Source organism: Lemur catta, chromosome 1 (genome assembly GCF_020740605.2).
Source record: "Lemur catta isolate mLemCat1 chromosome 1, mLemCat1.pri, whole genome shotgun sequence".
Lineage (NCBI taxonomy): Eukaryota > Metazoa > Chordata > Mammalia > Primates > Lemuridae > Lemur > Lemur catta.
In genome coordinates this window covers 95,358,461-95,374,130 of record NC_059128.1, presented here as the reverse complement: position 1 = coordinate 95,374,130, position 15,670 = coordinate 95,358,461, and the positions used below count along the sequence as shown (strand labels likewise).

At 36.4% G+C, this 15,670-nt stretch overlaps 1 protein-coding gene across 1 annotated transcript in view; it reads left to right on the top strand.

The window, feature by feature from the left end:
- CLPX (caseinolytic mitochondrial matrix peptidase chaperone subunit X) overlaps window positions 1-13,591 on the top strand; it is a 39,477-nt gene extending 25,886 nt beyond the window's left edge. The window contains exons 9-14 of the mRNA XM_045541010.1: window positions 843-931; window positions 1,918-2,082; window positions 5,729-6,028; window positions 7,655-7,747; window positions 10,467-10,573; window positions 11,837-13,591. Of these exons, the coding sequence (XP_045396966.1) occupies window positions 843-931; window positions 1,918-2,082; window positions 5,729-6,028; window positions 7,655-7,747; window positions 10,467-10,573; window positions 11,837-11,927 (845 nt within the window). The 3' untranslated portion in view covers window positions 11,928-13,591. The remainder of the gene's footprint in view (window positions 1-842; window positions 932-1,917; window positions 2,083-5,728; window positions 6,029-7,654; window positions 7,748-10,466; window positions 10,574-11,836) is intronic.
- The last annotated feature ends 2,079 nt before the right edge of the window (window positions 13,592-15,670 follow it).

Here is a 15,670-nt window from a genome sequence, read left to right as displayed (position 1 = left end):
TATTTTGAGTCAAGGACTAGAATTCTGTAATTATATAAAAATACCCATGTTATATAATTTCTGCATACTAATTAAGGGCCACAAAGTTTGCTTTGCCATATTGTCATAAGAAGGCTGCTAGGGTGAAAACAGGCCAAATTATTATTCCATTAGGTCCTTAATACTATCATTGCTTTTCTTATTCTAACTCAAATAAATTTATGAATTATTAATGGACATTAGATTCTTATGTTAGTTGTAGAAATGTGAGAGTTTTCTTTAGTTATGCTCATTGACCGTAACCACTCCGGACTCCTATCCTAATGCTAGGGTTAGGGAAGGGGTGAGGTGGGGGCAAGGGAGGAGAATGCTGGATGATTTTAGAAACAGTTTAGCCTGTTGACCTACGGGATGTCATAGATGCTGCATTTCTCCTTTCTCCATCTGTCATCTGTCCTTTTTTACACAAAGAGCTTGACAGCTCCCTGTTCAAATTCCTTTAAGGCAAGAATATAGGTGGCAAAGGGTAAGCAAGCTAAAGTTTTGCTATTACCAGCACTGCATATACCTCCTACTTCTGCACTATTAAGAATTTGGAAACTTTAGTAGGGTAGGAAACTGTTGTTTAAGAGATTTGGTTATCATACCCAAATGATATTCTATAAAATAAATTACAAAAAAGTTGTACAGAATGATGAATGGGAGAGATAGGAGTGTATTTTTAGAATATCAAGTCATTGCATATGTTAAATATGAAAGATTGAATAAATAACCTTGCTCTCTAGCTACCTATTCTTTTAAAGCTGAGCCTATCTTGTATCTGTATTTTTCATATTATAAATTGAATCCTCCTTAAATTATAGGAATTGTCTTTCTGGATGAAGTAGATAAGATTGGCAGTGTGCCAGGCATTCATCAGTTACGGGATGTAGGTGGAGAAGGCGTTCAGCAAGTAAGCAGTTGAATATTTTGTTCAAGCCCACTAAAAGGAATACATCAACCTCTCCCAAATATTGTACGTTTGGTTTCACATTCAATTAGATTCTGTTTTGTTTATTTCTCCCACCCCAAACTCCACATACCATTTTGAAGTAGGTCAGATCCTAAAAGAAAGTTGTTGATGATTTTTAATAACAAATTACCTTGCTTAGGAAATTAAAAATATTTTGAAAAACAGAAAAATGAAATTTAATCTTTGTTGTTTTTATTCCTCAAAGGCCCAGTTAAACATTTTTAGAAGACTCTTGAAGAAAGTTCTGGTTCTGACTAGACATGAATGAACTATGTACATGTTTCTTACACCTTCCATTTAGTTAGAAGATAGATACAAATTAGCATCTCATTCCTTGCAGAGTCATAACTGAAATCACAATAATCTGTTGGTCAACTTGACCTTTTAATGGTAACTGATTATAACATAAACTACTAAAGGATGAGGAGAATTGCTTCACTTTTTTTGACAGAGACATAGGTATGAAAACACTTATATAATAAAATGTGCTGGATAATTTTTTTAATAAGGCATCTCAAAATATAGGTATTCTCAAAGTTTAGGAGAATAGAATTTTAATTTATGTGAAAGACATAGGTTCAACTATTTTCAAATTTTGAATGTTCCCACCATATGTGAGTGCTCTTTTATAATGTCGTGATTCTGTCTTTATGTCAGAAGTTATGTCTTCACCATCAAAAACAACCTCTTAGGTTGACTGTTTGCTAAATTATGATGTTTCGGGAGTCCTATAATCATTTCAAACAAATTTATGAATTATTAATGCGATAAATGCATTAGATTTTCATGTTGCAGAAATGTGGGAGTTTTCATTAGTTATCCTCATTGACCATAACCACATATTATTTTCCCCATTGAATCCCATTATCTAAAATACAATAAATAATGTACTTATATGGTGATGCTATAAATCATTCATTCTTTAGGGTCTGTTAAAACTACTAGAAGGCACAATAGTCAATGTTCCAGAAAAGAATTCCCGAAAGCTACGTGGAGAAACAGTACAAGTTGATACAACAAATGTCCTCTTTGTTGCATCTGGTGCTTTCAATGGCTTAGACAGAATCATAAGCAGGAGGAAAAATGAAAAGGTAAGTGTATCTGAGGGGTTACTAGAAGGATAAAGAGCATTTAAAGGATGGGTACTCAGTTTCTATTCTCATATCTGCTGGCTACTAGTCATGGATTTTTAAGAGTTAGGTTTTCTTAGAGCAGATTAGAAACACACAGTAAGTCCTCACTTAACATTATTGATAGGTTCTTAGAAACTGACTTTAAGCAAAATGATGGATAACAAAATCAGTTTTTTTTCTTATCGACGTTAGAAGGAAATGATGTTATTCACAGATCTGCTATACATCTTTCCCTTAAATTTGCAGTTTCCGAGCACCCATAGATGATGTTAAGTTAGTTTTTAAAAACTATTCCTAGTTTTCAAAAATTTTCAGAGCAATAAATTAGAAGATTTCTAAATATCTATATATAGGCATTTTTAAAGTTTAACTTGATGAGTTCAATTTAATATTTTATCTAAGGAGTTCTTTTATTATTAAAGTTAGATGCTATTATCAGTAAAATTTCTATTCATTCCTCCTGCCCAATTCACTGGAGCCCAATAAGCAGCTTATCTTCATTGCCCCTGCTTATAGATAGAGTCTTAATTCACTGCCGACACTCACAAACGGAGGGAAGCATTTTGGGATTTAGAGGGAAGGGTTGTGATACCACCTAGTTTTATATGTGTTTTTTAAGCATCCTTATAAGCCCTGCTGTTAACTGGGGCTGGGATTTGTTTCTTCAAATCTTGAAGGTACATGCCCCATACCTATTTGTTGACTGATGACAATAAAATGTAATGTCAACATAGGCAGCTCATAAAACACCTATATTTTCCATGTTTTTGTGTTTTACATAATAGCCACAAATGATCACTTTTATATTATATAGCATTCTACCTAAATGAGTATGTCATAAATCAGCTGTTTGCTATCTTGCTTGCTATAAGTCTTCTTAGCCTTGAATGTATTAGTTTAAGTAGCAATTCAGTAGTAGTAAAAAAAAATAATAATAATAATAATGCTGCTAATGGTTGCCCATGATAGCTCCTTTGCCTAGCCTAGATGAGAAAATACTTTTACAAATACTGAGCCATGTAATGTTGTTATTCCTCAGTACCAGGCCTTACTCAGCATGGATAAGATTAGATTTTTATTTTTCTCATAATTGGTGTAGAATTTCAATAACAGGAAAAACATAAATTAACTAAGTGTGAAAATTGTTTTTCTTGCTATTGAAATTGTGCATAAATTAGCCTAGCAAATTAGAAGAAATTATCTTTTTGTGTATGTGTTGAGAAAGAGATAACCTTATATCTGTAACCTGTAATCTGAAATTCTGTAACCAAAAACAGAGACTGTGTTCTGATATTGATTTTTTTTTTTTTTTGAGACAGAGTGTCACTTTGTTGCCCGGGCTAGAGTGAGTGTTGTGGCCTCAGCCTAGCTCACAGCAACCTCAAACTCCTGGGCTCAAGCAATCCTACTGCCTCAGCCTCCCGAGTAGCTGGGACTACAGGCATGTGCCACCATGCCCGGCTATTTATTTCTATTTTTAGTAGAGACGGGGTCTCACTCAGGCTGGTCTCTGAACTCCTGACCTCGAGCAATCCACCCGCCTCGGCCTCCCAGAGGGCTAGGATTACAGGCGTGAGCCACCGCGCCCGGCCCTGATACTGATTTATAATTAATAATTCTTAATACTTCCAAAAAGGATTTGAAACTAGAAAACATGTAGAACAGAACAGTTAAAATGAATGTAAGAAAAAGAATCAGAAACATGTACAAGAAAGTAACTCATAGTTCTGATTTATTGGGAATTAAGTCCCACCATTTAGCTGTGAACCTAATGAAAATTAGGGGGAAATCATAGGCCCTAGTTCTTACTACCTGAAAGAGGAAGTATATGAGGTCTTCAGGAGATACGAAGTTTATAAAAAATTTGTCATGTAGATCTTTATGAAAAGGAGAGAGAGATGTAAGACTCTTTGAGAATGATTTTATAGAGGATTAAAAATGTCCGTGTGGCTATTGTTTTTATCAACCCTCATGGAAAGGAAAAGGTACAATATTAAATATACCTAAATTTTAGCCTTATGAAACTGCTTACAGTCCTAAACATATGCCTTTTGCCTTTGCTAATGCCCTCCCCTATCAATCCAGTAGACAAAATATCTGTTCATCTTTTAAAACTCAAACTGTTAAATGATTAATCAGTTCCTCTATGAAGGCTTTCTTGGTTGCTTCTCTCCCCAATACATGAAACTTTTTCCTTTACAATGTCACAGTGCCCTGTACAGTCATCTGTTATTATACCCATGAAACTTAATGCCCTCATGTGTTCGCCCTCTGAATAAGCCCCTTTAGCATAAGGGCTGTCTTCAGGCTTGAATCTCCAGCGTTTTATAAATGCTTAATAAATGTTTATTTATATATAAATACATATTTATATGAAATAAGCATGTGTATGTATATTATATATGCTCATATATAATGTTTAAATTATTGAATGAAGGGTATTTTGCTTTCTGATGCATTCTCTACATGGTCAGAGGAATAGTATCTTAGTCTTTTCAGGCTGCAGTAACAAAATACCAAACAACAGAAATTTATTTCTCATAGTACTGGGGACTAGGAAGTCCAAGATCAGGGTGCCAGCAGATTCTGTGTCTGGTGAGGACCTGCTTCTTTATAGAAAGCCGTCTTCTCACTGTAACCTCATGTGGCAGAACAGGGAGGGATCTTTCTGGGGTCTCTTTATAAGGGCACTACTCCCATTCATTAGGACTCCACCTTTATGACCTAATGACTGCCCAAAGTCTCCACCTCCTAATACCATCACCTTGGGGGTTAGGACATACGAATTTTGGGGGACATAAATATTCAGTCCATTGCAAACAGATTTTTAGCTTAGGCTATATTCTCACATATCATTTACTTCTGTTCTTTTGACAAAAGCTGTATGACATGTAAAATTACACTTGATCTGACAGTTGCCTGGAGTACAGTTTATGTTGACTGAAGCAAGATCTATACCTTTATATCTCCACCCTTGTTCAGCAAAGTTAGTATTTTTTATGTCATCCTTATGTGTTCTTTACAAAATCTAAATTATCTAACTGATAGGCTGATGTATGCAGCCCAAAATCATGATTTTAGTAGAATGGTTAGCAGTTACGTAAAACACTTGAGGGTAATCTTCTCATAAGGCTGCTTGTTCCATAGGCACCACTCTAGTTTACAATATTACAAAATTAACTTTGGTTACAAAAAAATTACTTCTCTCCATTTGTATATTTTTTACACCTTCAGAAGCCACACATGTCTAGAAGTCTTGTAATAAACCCTACTACCTAATTATTCTGGGGACTTCTTTTACAGTTCTTACTTATCTACTTTTATTAGAATTCATTCTTTGAGGGTTGGTTATTACATAGTTGTTAAGTTCTCAGCTCTGAAGGCAGACAGACCTGAGTTCAAATTCTGGCTTTGCCACTTCGGACAACAAGACCTTAGTCAAGGTACTTCATCTCTCTAAGCCTGTTTTTTTGCTTTGTAAAATGTGATTGCTAATAGAACCTTCATAGAGTTGGGGCTAAGATAACGTGAATTATGCATGTAAAGTACCTAAGGCAATGCAACTTCATTCTACTATTTATAATATGCATCATTTGTTTGGCAGTACCTTGGATTTGGAACACCTTCTAATCTGGGAAAAGGCAGAAGGGCTGCAGCTGCTGCAGACCTTGCCAATCGAAGTGGAGAATCAAATACTCACCAAGACATTGAAGAAAAAGATCGGTTATTACGTCATGTGGAAGCCAGAGATCTCATTGAATTTGGCATGATTCCTGAGTTTGTGGGACGGTTGCCTGTGGTAGTTCCATTGCATAGCCTAGATGAGAAAACACTTGTACAAATACTGACTGAGCCACGTAATGCTGTTATTCCTCAGTACCAGGCCTTATTCAGCATGGATAAGGTTAGATTTTTATTTTTCATACCTAGTTAATGATGATTTTCTTGCTATTGAAATTCTACATAAATTAGCCTAACAAATTAAAAAGGAATCCTGCTCATCTAGAATACCAGCCTATTCCACACTAAATATGGACCTAGGAATCAAGGAAGGCACATTATGTTACATTTGTATTTAGGATTTGGCTTTATTTCTTTTGCATTAAAGTCATCATTGTAGCATAAAGCCCAAGTATAGATAAATGATGGCATCACTCTAGCCCAGCCCCTTCAAGCCAGACACGCAGGATTGTCCTTTCAGCCTTGAAATTCTAAATGCTTTTGTTGTGACATACTATATATACTTTCGTCTAGGTAAAGTTTTATTAACTCTCACATCTACATCTCTGTAGCCAGACACCTGGAGGTCACTGTAGCCCACACAACCAATCAGATAGCAAATGGTTTGGGTTTTATGAACTTAGTGTCCCTAAATATCAGTTTCCTCTTTTCCATTATCACTGCCACAAGTCAAGCCCCTTTATCATTCTTCACCTTGACCCATGCATTTGGTTCCTAATTGGTTTGCCTATCTCTAGTCTGTGTCTGACCACCACCAAAATATCATTATCTTCCTCTTTACTTCCAGAATGGATCACTTAAAAATTATTGAGCACAGTTCCCAGCAAATAGATATTAAGTTAGTTCTCAATAAGTATTTGTTGAATGAATAAACACAAGGCTCATTCTTTTACTTCCCTGCTTAAAATCTTTCAGTGGTCCCTTAGTCTTACTTAGATGACTCCACTTTGGTGCTCCATTAGCACCATGTATATACACTGGACTGTAAATGCTAATTTACTCATCTGTCACCACCCAATAGACTGTAAGTTCCTTGAGGGCAAAGATGTCTGAATTATCATTCATTTGTAGCGTGTAAAGATACAGGTCCAGTAAATGTTGAAAAAAGTACATGTTAATCTAGAAGATTCTCTTCAAGCTTAAGAACAAACTTGTGATTCATAGTACTGATACTGTCACAGGTTAATTGATATAGAAACAAGTGCTTTTTAAAGGCAGAGTTCTAAAACACCATAAGAAATAGTCACTTCACTTAAATATTACATTTTCTGGAGGTAGAAATTAATAAGCAAAGCTATTTTAATATTTAATACCAAGATCTTATGAATTCTGTTGTTGAAGTATTTTGTGGGTTTTTTTAAAATATTATCTCAATATTTGGACTCTACTATTATGAAATTTGTGATAATTTAAAGAGACTTGTCTGAAGTTTTACCTTTGTCTTATAGGATTAAAGGGTTAGTAACACTCTTTAAAATGTAGTTAGTTACAGGGACCCAATGGAGATTTTCTAGGAGGAAAGTGATAAAGTCTAAGTGATACTTCAGTCTGAAAGGATATAGGATCAATCAAGACATAGAGATTCTGACCCTGCCTGTGTTTCTGGGTATCATGGAATCAGTGTACTTAACTTTCTGGAACTTATTTTAGTTTTAAAATTGTGTGATTCTAGGAAGACCAGCAATGGTGATAGGTAGTAATAGTCAATAGATCAAATGCTATATGGTTATATTACAAAAATATTATAAAGGATTATCTAAGTTCTAACTTATTTTCAATGTATTTGTAGTGTGAACTGAATGTTACTGAGGATGCTTTGAAAGCTATAGCCAAATTGGCACTAGAACGAAAAACAGGTGCACGAGGCCTTCGGTCCATAATGGTAAGTTGGCATTATTCTACAAAAACTAGATTATTTCTTGGTCTGAGTTTTGAGAATATTAAGCTTCCCTGTTTTTCTTTTGGAAATACATCTAGAGAATTGGCCTAATTCTTTATGATTTTGTTTTTATGTTTTTGGTTTTTATGATTTTGGTTTTTTATCACAGTAGATTTTATTTTGCTTTTTTCCAGAAAGAAAAGGTGTTTGCAACAAAGGACACATACAATATGATTAATGAAATAGAAAATCAGGATCATGGGAAGGAGAATTTCAAGAAATTCTATATGGGCCTCAGAGCCCTTTCTCAGACCTATTAAAATCCTCATTCTTGTTTGTTTATTTGTTTAAAAGTAGGTTGTAGGTACCATTTTTGCTTTTTTTTTTTTTTTTTAGAGATAGGGTCTTACTATGTTGCCCAGGCTAGTCTCAAACTCCTGGCCTCAAACAGTCCTCCCACCTCAGCCTCCCAAAGTGCTGGGATTATGGTTATGAGCCACCACACCTGTTGAACTCACTATTTTTCATTTTGTTACAGATCCTAGGGACCTGGACTATTTTCTTGCCACCACCCACTCTCTTCCTTAGAGTTCTCTCCGCTATGCCCAGGTCTAGCTGTATACAGCAGGTTACTATTTCCCTAAGCAAGCTCCCAAAGCAAGAATATGTTCCTATTTCCTTTTAAGGATTTCCCTGTTAACTGTCACATCTTCAATCTCAATAGGACTTTTGATTGGATCTACACATTCATCACAGGCAATTTGATATACTTTCTGATGAGGGCTTGGACTTAAAGTGTTACTGATTCAGGACAGATTTATACACATGCAAACTAGAAGTATAGGTTATATAGTTGACATGTTTTAGAAAATTTGGTGTACTCAGCCAGTATTTTCCTTTAGATGGAGTATAATCCGGCCCTACATGTAGGCAAAACTAGTTATCTGTAGTAAACAACTTTAGATCTATTACAGCTCTTGAGGCAAATGCTCATTTGAAGTCATAGTTTGAAATTGAAGAGCTTGGTAGAGATGATTTAGGATTAAACTATTTTCAAAGTCAGGATTACCAGTTGACCTCCTTAGTCATAGAATAAGCCAGAAATACTTCTGAGTTAACATTGGAGTCTGAAAATATAGTCTTTTATATGTGCATGTTGACAAAAAAAGCCACCACTGCTGATAAATAGCTTACTCTTATAGAAAGCCTTTTCTGGATTTAGCTATTTATTTTTTTTCAGTCCTGACACTTAGTAGTATTTTCATTTTTGTGCTTTTGAGTTTATACATTTGCTCTCACTCAACCTCCGTACTGTTTTTGTGGGTCTCCAGGTGGGTCATTGGTGGGAGACTTTGGGGGACTAGTTCATGGTTGGTGGGAAGAACTTGAACTTGTAAACACCAAGTTGAGGGTATTTATGATCCGGGGAGGTGGCAGATTCCCCCATTAAACCCTTCTTTATACAAGTCCTGCTTTCCCTCTCCCTATTCTTAAATGAGTCAGGAGAGAGAACTCCTGAGTCACCCGCAGCAGAGAGAAGGGACTTTTAAGAGTGTCTTCCTCCTTATTTGCTGCAGCTAGTTGAGAACACCAGGAAGTGATCCTTGCCTCAGCCTGCCCTAGGCTTGGGTGTCCTGTCATTCCCCGCAACGTGACCAGGCAGCAGTGACCTCAGTTATCAGGGGACTTAGTCACTCCAGTGACTCCACCCCTTTCCTCTTCTACTCCTCAATATCCCACTTACACTCTCTGCCCCTCTTCAAGACTAGGGGAGAGGAGGGTGGCTGGAACCCAGAAATGCCACTCTCCCAAGTTGGCCAGGACTATCTGGAACTCAGTATCTGTAAAAGTACAAGATTTGGCATTACAGTTTTATCCTTCTCCAGAATGTGTTGCACTTCCTGTTTTAGGCTATTCTTACTTCTCCCTGTAGCAAAACAATTCTGTCTTATTTGAGACTACCTTAAACAGAACCTCTCCTGGTTACGGTTGCTTTCCCTCCCCCTCTGTTTCTCATTTTTCTCTAATCCAGAATTCTCAGTCCGAACAACTGGTTTGAGTCCTGGCTCAGCCTCTTTCCCCTTCTAGCTGCATGACCTTGAGTGAACCACAACTTTTCTGGACCTAGTTTGTTTGTCTGTGAAACTGGGTCCAAACCTCTACCGCGCCCCAGTCTACTGCACCACACCTGTTGTGAGGATCACGTGAGAAAGCTCTTTGTGAGCAGTAAAAAGTAATAGAAATGTTAGCTATGCTAATTATGGACGACTAGTCACTCTTCCAGAACCCCTCCTTTTCCTTTGGGACCAGCCCTACAAACCCACCTCAGTCTGACACTTCTCCCCACCCTCCGCTCACTGTGGTGTCTGTGCGCCAGCCGTGCCAACTTCTCTAAATTTAGTTAGAAGCTATTTTAATATTAAGAATATGAGTCGGGTGCAGTGGTTTGCGCTTATAGTTCCAGCTACTTGGGAGACTGAGGCAGGAAGATCACTTGAGCCCAGGAGTTAGAGACCAGCCTGGGTGATACAGCAAGACCTCATCTCTTTAAAAAAAAAAAAAATGCTTTACATATGTATGAGTACATACATTCAGCACTCAGTTCCTAGTGTATAATATAGAGTAAAATAGTACTTCTTGAGTGAGTGGATTCAATTGGTGATCTATAGAATTTTGTTTGTAACCTTTTTTCCATGTAAATCATTACTTTTTATCTCTTTAGGAAAAGCTGTTACTAGAACCAATGTTTGAAGTCCCCAATTCTGATATTGTTTGTGTGGAGGTTGACAAAGAAGTAGTAGAAGGAAAAAAGGAACCAGGATATGTTCGGTAAAGTATATTTTCAAGCCGGAACAGATCTAAAATTTAAGATCAGCTCCTTCTTGCTGGGGGTTATTGGTCTGTCATTTAAAAATTACATAAAAATCCTTATGTTTGTAAGGAAAGCAATAATCTTAAGTTTTCTGTAGAAAAATCGAATTTGAGTTTGTAAAATAATAGTATTTTTGTGTCTTTTTGAAAATTGATCTTCAAAATCAACCTCTACTTTTTTCTTCTTAAAAAAAGTATCAAAAGAGACATAAAACCAATACAAATGAGATTAAAATGAATTTTTGCTACTAATTCTCTAAAAGTCTTTGACTTTTTTATATCTTTCACAAGTCCAAAACTTTATCATAATTTTTTCTCCCAGTACTGTCGTATCAGTTGATAAATTCAACACATCTTTCACTGCTTTATTTATCTATTCCAGGGGTCAGCAAACTTTCTCATAAAGGGCTAGAGAAATACGTTAGGTCCATAAAGTCTGTATTACAACTACTCAACACTGCCCTCATGGCACAAAAGCAGCCTTAAATAAATGAGTATGTTTGGGTTCCAATAAATCTTTATTTACAAAAAGAGGCAATGGACTAGATTTGGCTTGCAAAATCTAGTAGTTTACTAACCCTGGTTTATTCAATAAGTATTTATTATACAGGGCTTAATGTTAATGTTACCTACACACAAGTTAGGTTTCTGTTGAACTCAGTCACAAGGTATATGTTTTATGTTTGTTTATCTTCCAAGATAACTTTGGAGGCAGTTAATTGGTTTTGAACAGCCTCAGTTATTCAGAAAGATATAATCTTTTATTTCTTTTGTTTAATGACGTTGATATGTGACTTTAAAAGGAATTGTGATGGCCTAAATCATAAGTTTGACTAATTTCAGTTAGGTCAGATTCGGTCATAAGTAATCAGCTTCTTTACCGCATACATGTGCTAAATTAAAGCATTTGAGTTGAAATAACAGATTCTACTTTATTTGTTGGAGAAAAGGATTTTTTAACCCTTCGTAATTGAACACTTGTCCATTTAATTCAGTAATAAATTTGTTAGGGAAAATGTTGGGAACTTTATTTGCAACTCTTGGTTGTGTAATCTGTTTCCCATATTTCATCACTATGCAAACAATATTTAAAATGCCCTGAATATTTTCTATTTTTGTGGCTTTTTTAGCTAGATGATTAATTTACTATTCTAAGTCTAGAAATCATGTTTGCCTCCAATTTTTATTTAAAAAACAAATAAACATAGCTTTTTATTATAGGGCTCCAACAAAAGAATCATCCGAAGAGGAATATGACTCTGGCGTTGAAGAAGAAGGATGGCCTCGCCAGGCAGATGCTGCCAACAGCTAGACTGTCAGAGTCCTGTCCTGTATATAAAGCTTCTCCTTCTTTTGTTTAGGATCATAACTGTCTCTACAGTCTGATATTAAAGGCATTGGATCTATCTTGGCTATCATACATGGTCAGAGAAGCCTTTAGGATAAGAATCAGATCATGTATATTATTGTAACATCACATTGATTTATACAGAGGACATTATGTGGACTTTAATGATACAGTGTTTAGAGATAAATGTACATTATTTTGGTTCAGTTTTTAAAAAATATGCTTTAACAAAATTCTTAGGAATTCCTTTAAGCAATGCAGGTATTGCAATAACTGAATTTTACAATAATGTTACTCTACAAATGGGAAAATAAATTCTTTAAAATTAAATGTTGGGATACCATTCTTTAGTGTTACCTTTTTCTACTTACATGTGTTTCCTGAAAATACCAGAATTTTATTCATCTGAAAAATTGGACCAGGTAGTTTTCAAATTGTTAAAAATTTCATGAAAAAATATCCTCAAGAACCATATTTTGATGATTTGTTTAGCTATATTCTTAGTCTTATCTGCTAATGCATGACACTAACTTCCCAATTGGCACTATAAAAAAGGCCATTCTCTTACTGACTTGCCTGATTTATTTGCCATCTTTGATCCATTTTGGTACCATGAGTGAGTAGATGGAATTGAAGTCTGGCTTAAATCTTCAGAAAAAGATTATACATCTAATTCTATAAAAAGCATGCAGTATTAGCCATAGCAATGGCTATATGCGGAACTCAATATCCTGATACTGTTTACTTACCTAAAGTATTGAGCTAGTTTTTTTGTTTTGTGTTTTGGTGCCAAACATTTGTCTAATTCTTTGGCTTCACAGAACATTAAAGAAAATATCTGTTTTGCTATCTGCCAAAGTGAATATGTCACACTAACATGTTACTAACATTCATTATATAACAAAACTAAAAAGTAGGGGGGGAATTTGGTACTTGAAAACTGTATCATTTGATTCCATAATTATTAAAGTATTTGGGTTTGGGTACCTTTTAAGTTTTTTTCTTTCCTTCTGTAATGACACAAGTTTCTATATTATTCAATGCAATCTCATAATTGTTATAAATCAGTGGTTTTTTTTTTTTTTTTTTAGGTTTATAGACTCTAGAGTTTTCCTTTTACCTACTTTTGCTTATGAAAAAAACCTTAAGCTATTAGCAAATTCTAAATCCTGTTGATGGAAGAGTTGAGCCTTCTATGATGTAATAAAAAGGGATGTAAGATACCTATTTATGGCTGGGGTAGGACCAGAAATGCACTTTGTATTATAGAGTATTTAAGGCTAGTCGCTATAATATGGCACAGAAATAGGTATCCTTAGTCTCCCCAATAATGGTTCAAGATCTTCTCAGGAAGTCTTTCATATTATAATTCTGTTCATTATCTTTCTCTTATAGCATCATTTTCCTTTTTGTAGAGTGGAGATCAGACTAGCTTCTAAACATGTAGAGGGTAATCCTCCAAAAATGGGCTGGGAGACATTTTAGTCACAACAACTTATATTTGGTTTTGGAAGTTGCTAACAAAGCATAATTGATGTTTTTAAATCAAACACAACTGACTCTAACTACAATTTGTATCTTGGAACTTATGTTTTGGCATTTGAATAAAACAAAAGGTCTAAATGAAAGTCAACGTGGTGGTGTGTCCATACTGCAACTTGCATTGACGGCAACAAGCAGGGCCAAAGCAGTGCCATTTTTAAAAGGGCACAGTTGGCCGGGTGCGGTGGCTCACGCCTGTAATCCTAGCACTCTGGGAGGCCGAGGTGGGTGGATCGCTTGAGGTCAGGAGTTCGAGACCAGCCTTAGCAAGAGCGAGACCCTGTCTCTACTAAAAATAGAAAGAAATTATCTGGCCAACTAAAAATATATATAGAAAAAATTAGCCGGGCATGGTGGCGCATGCCTGTAGTCCCAGCTACTCGGGAGGCTGAGGCAGTAGGATTGCTTGAGCCCAGGAGTTTGAGGTTGCTGTGAGCTAGGCTGACGCCACGGCACTCACTCTAGCCCGGGCAACAGAGCAAGACTCTGTCTCAAAAAAAAAAAAAAAAAAAAGGGCACAGTTGTCATATGAGCTGCCTTATTCTAGGGATTGATTAATCTGTGGCACTTCATAGGCCTCTAACTCTTCCAGTTGTAGATCCACAAAATTTAATTAAGGTTTTTATTGAAAATCCTTAAGAAGTGTCCCTCACAAAACATGACACTACGGATACAGATCAAGATTTTTAAGAAACTACTTTTTTTTTTTTGAGACAGAGTCTCACTTTGTTGCCTAGGCTAGAGTGCCGTCAGCCTAGCTCACAGCAACCTCAAACTCCTGGGCTCAAGCGAGCCTCCTGCCTCAGCCTCCCGAGTAGCTGGGACTACAGGCATGCACCACCATGCCCGGCTAATTTTTTCTATAGATATTTTTAGTTGTCCATATAATTTTTATTTTTAGTAGAGACGGCATTTCACTCTTGCTCAGTCTGGTCTCGAACTCCTGACCTCGAGCTATCCTGCCTCGGCCTCCCAGAGTGCTAGGATTACAGGCGTGAGCCACCACGCCCGGCCCAAGAAACTACTCTTGTAGGGGAGGCAAACACAAATATCAGTGCATTTTAATAGTGGAGGTGAGGTACCAGGTGTTGTGGTACAGAAGATGGGTCTGTAAGAACATGTAGGAATATGCCAGAAAAGAATAGTGAGAATTAATTCAAAATCTCAGAGGTGTAAAACAGCAAATAGGGAGCCTTAGATAACCATGACTTACCTATTAATACTCTGAGATGACCATTTAATATTCTCTCCGTCCAGCTAAAGACATTGCCTCATTGAGAGAGCATCATCAGATGGAACTCATCGTCCTACTGTCTATAAATCTACCCACTTCATCATGCAGCCTTTCTAGTTAAAACTGAAGGATTCCTGTTAACAAAAACTCAATCACTCCACATATGTTCTGGGTCCCATCATCCCCTCTCATTTCTCAAGGCCTTTACTTCTTTTATTGGTATCTCTACTACGTTACCTGTCTCCTTCCTTCTGAATCATTCCCAGCAGCATCTAAACACTGCCTAGTATTTTCTGTCTGATACCAAATCTCCCAAGCTTAGTTACTTATCTTTCCAACACCCTAAGTTCCATAGGGTGAAGACCAAGCCTCTCTTATTAACTCTATTACCAGCACCTACCATAGTGCTTCATGTATTTGGTGTTCCATACATTTTTAAACAAATAATAGAATGCCTTGTATGCCAGGTTAAATTGTAATTTTTTGCAGAAAGTAGTGGGACATTATTAAAAAGGGTTTAAGCAGGGGAGTTGGCCATGATTAGATGTGCATTTTCGATTGTTGGAAAGGGCAGGCTCTGAGGAAAATGAATGGAAGGAAACATGACTATAGGCCTACTCAGCATTCTCCAACATTGGCCTGTCTCCTATCTCATCAGTTTTCTCTTTTTTCAGATCAGTTCTCATCTGCATACAAACAAAACACAACTTCCTTGAACCCACATCCTTTCCACCAGTTGACCAGCTTGTTCACAGCAAAACTAAAAGTTGGTCTTGCAGTTTCCAGTTCCCCTCCACGCTTTGACTTTTAGATGAGAAGCTGTTGGAAGGTTTTGCACAGAGAAATGACATCTGACTAAGTTTTTTTGTTTTTAATTTTTTTTAATTGAGTAGGTCTGTGGAACTGACTTAAGTTTTAAAGGCCACTTCAG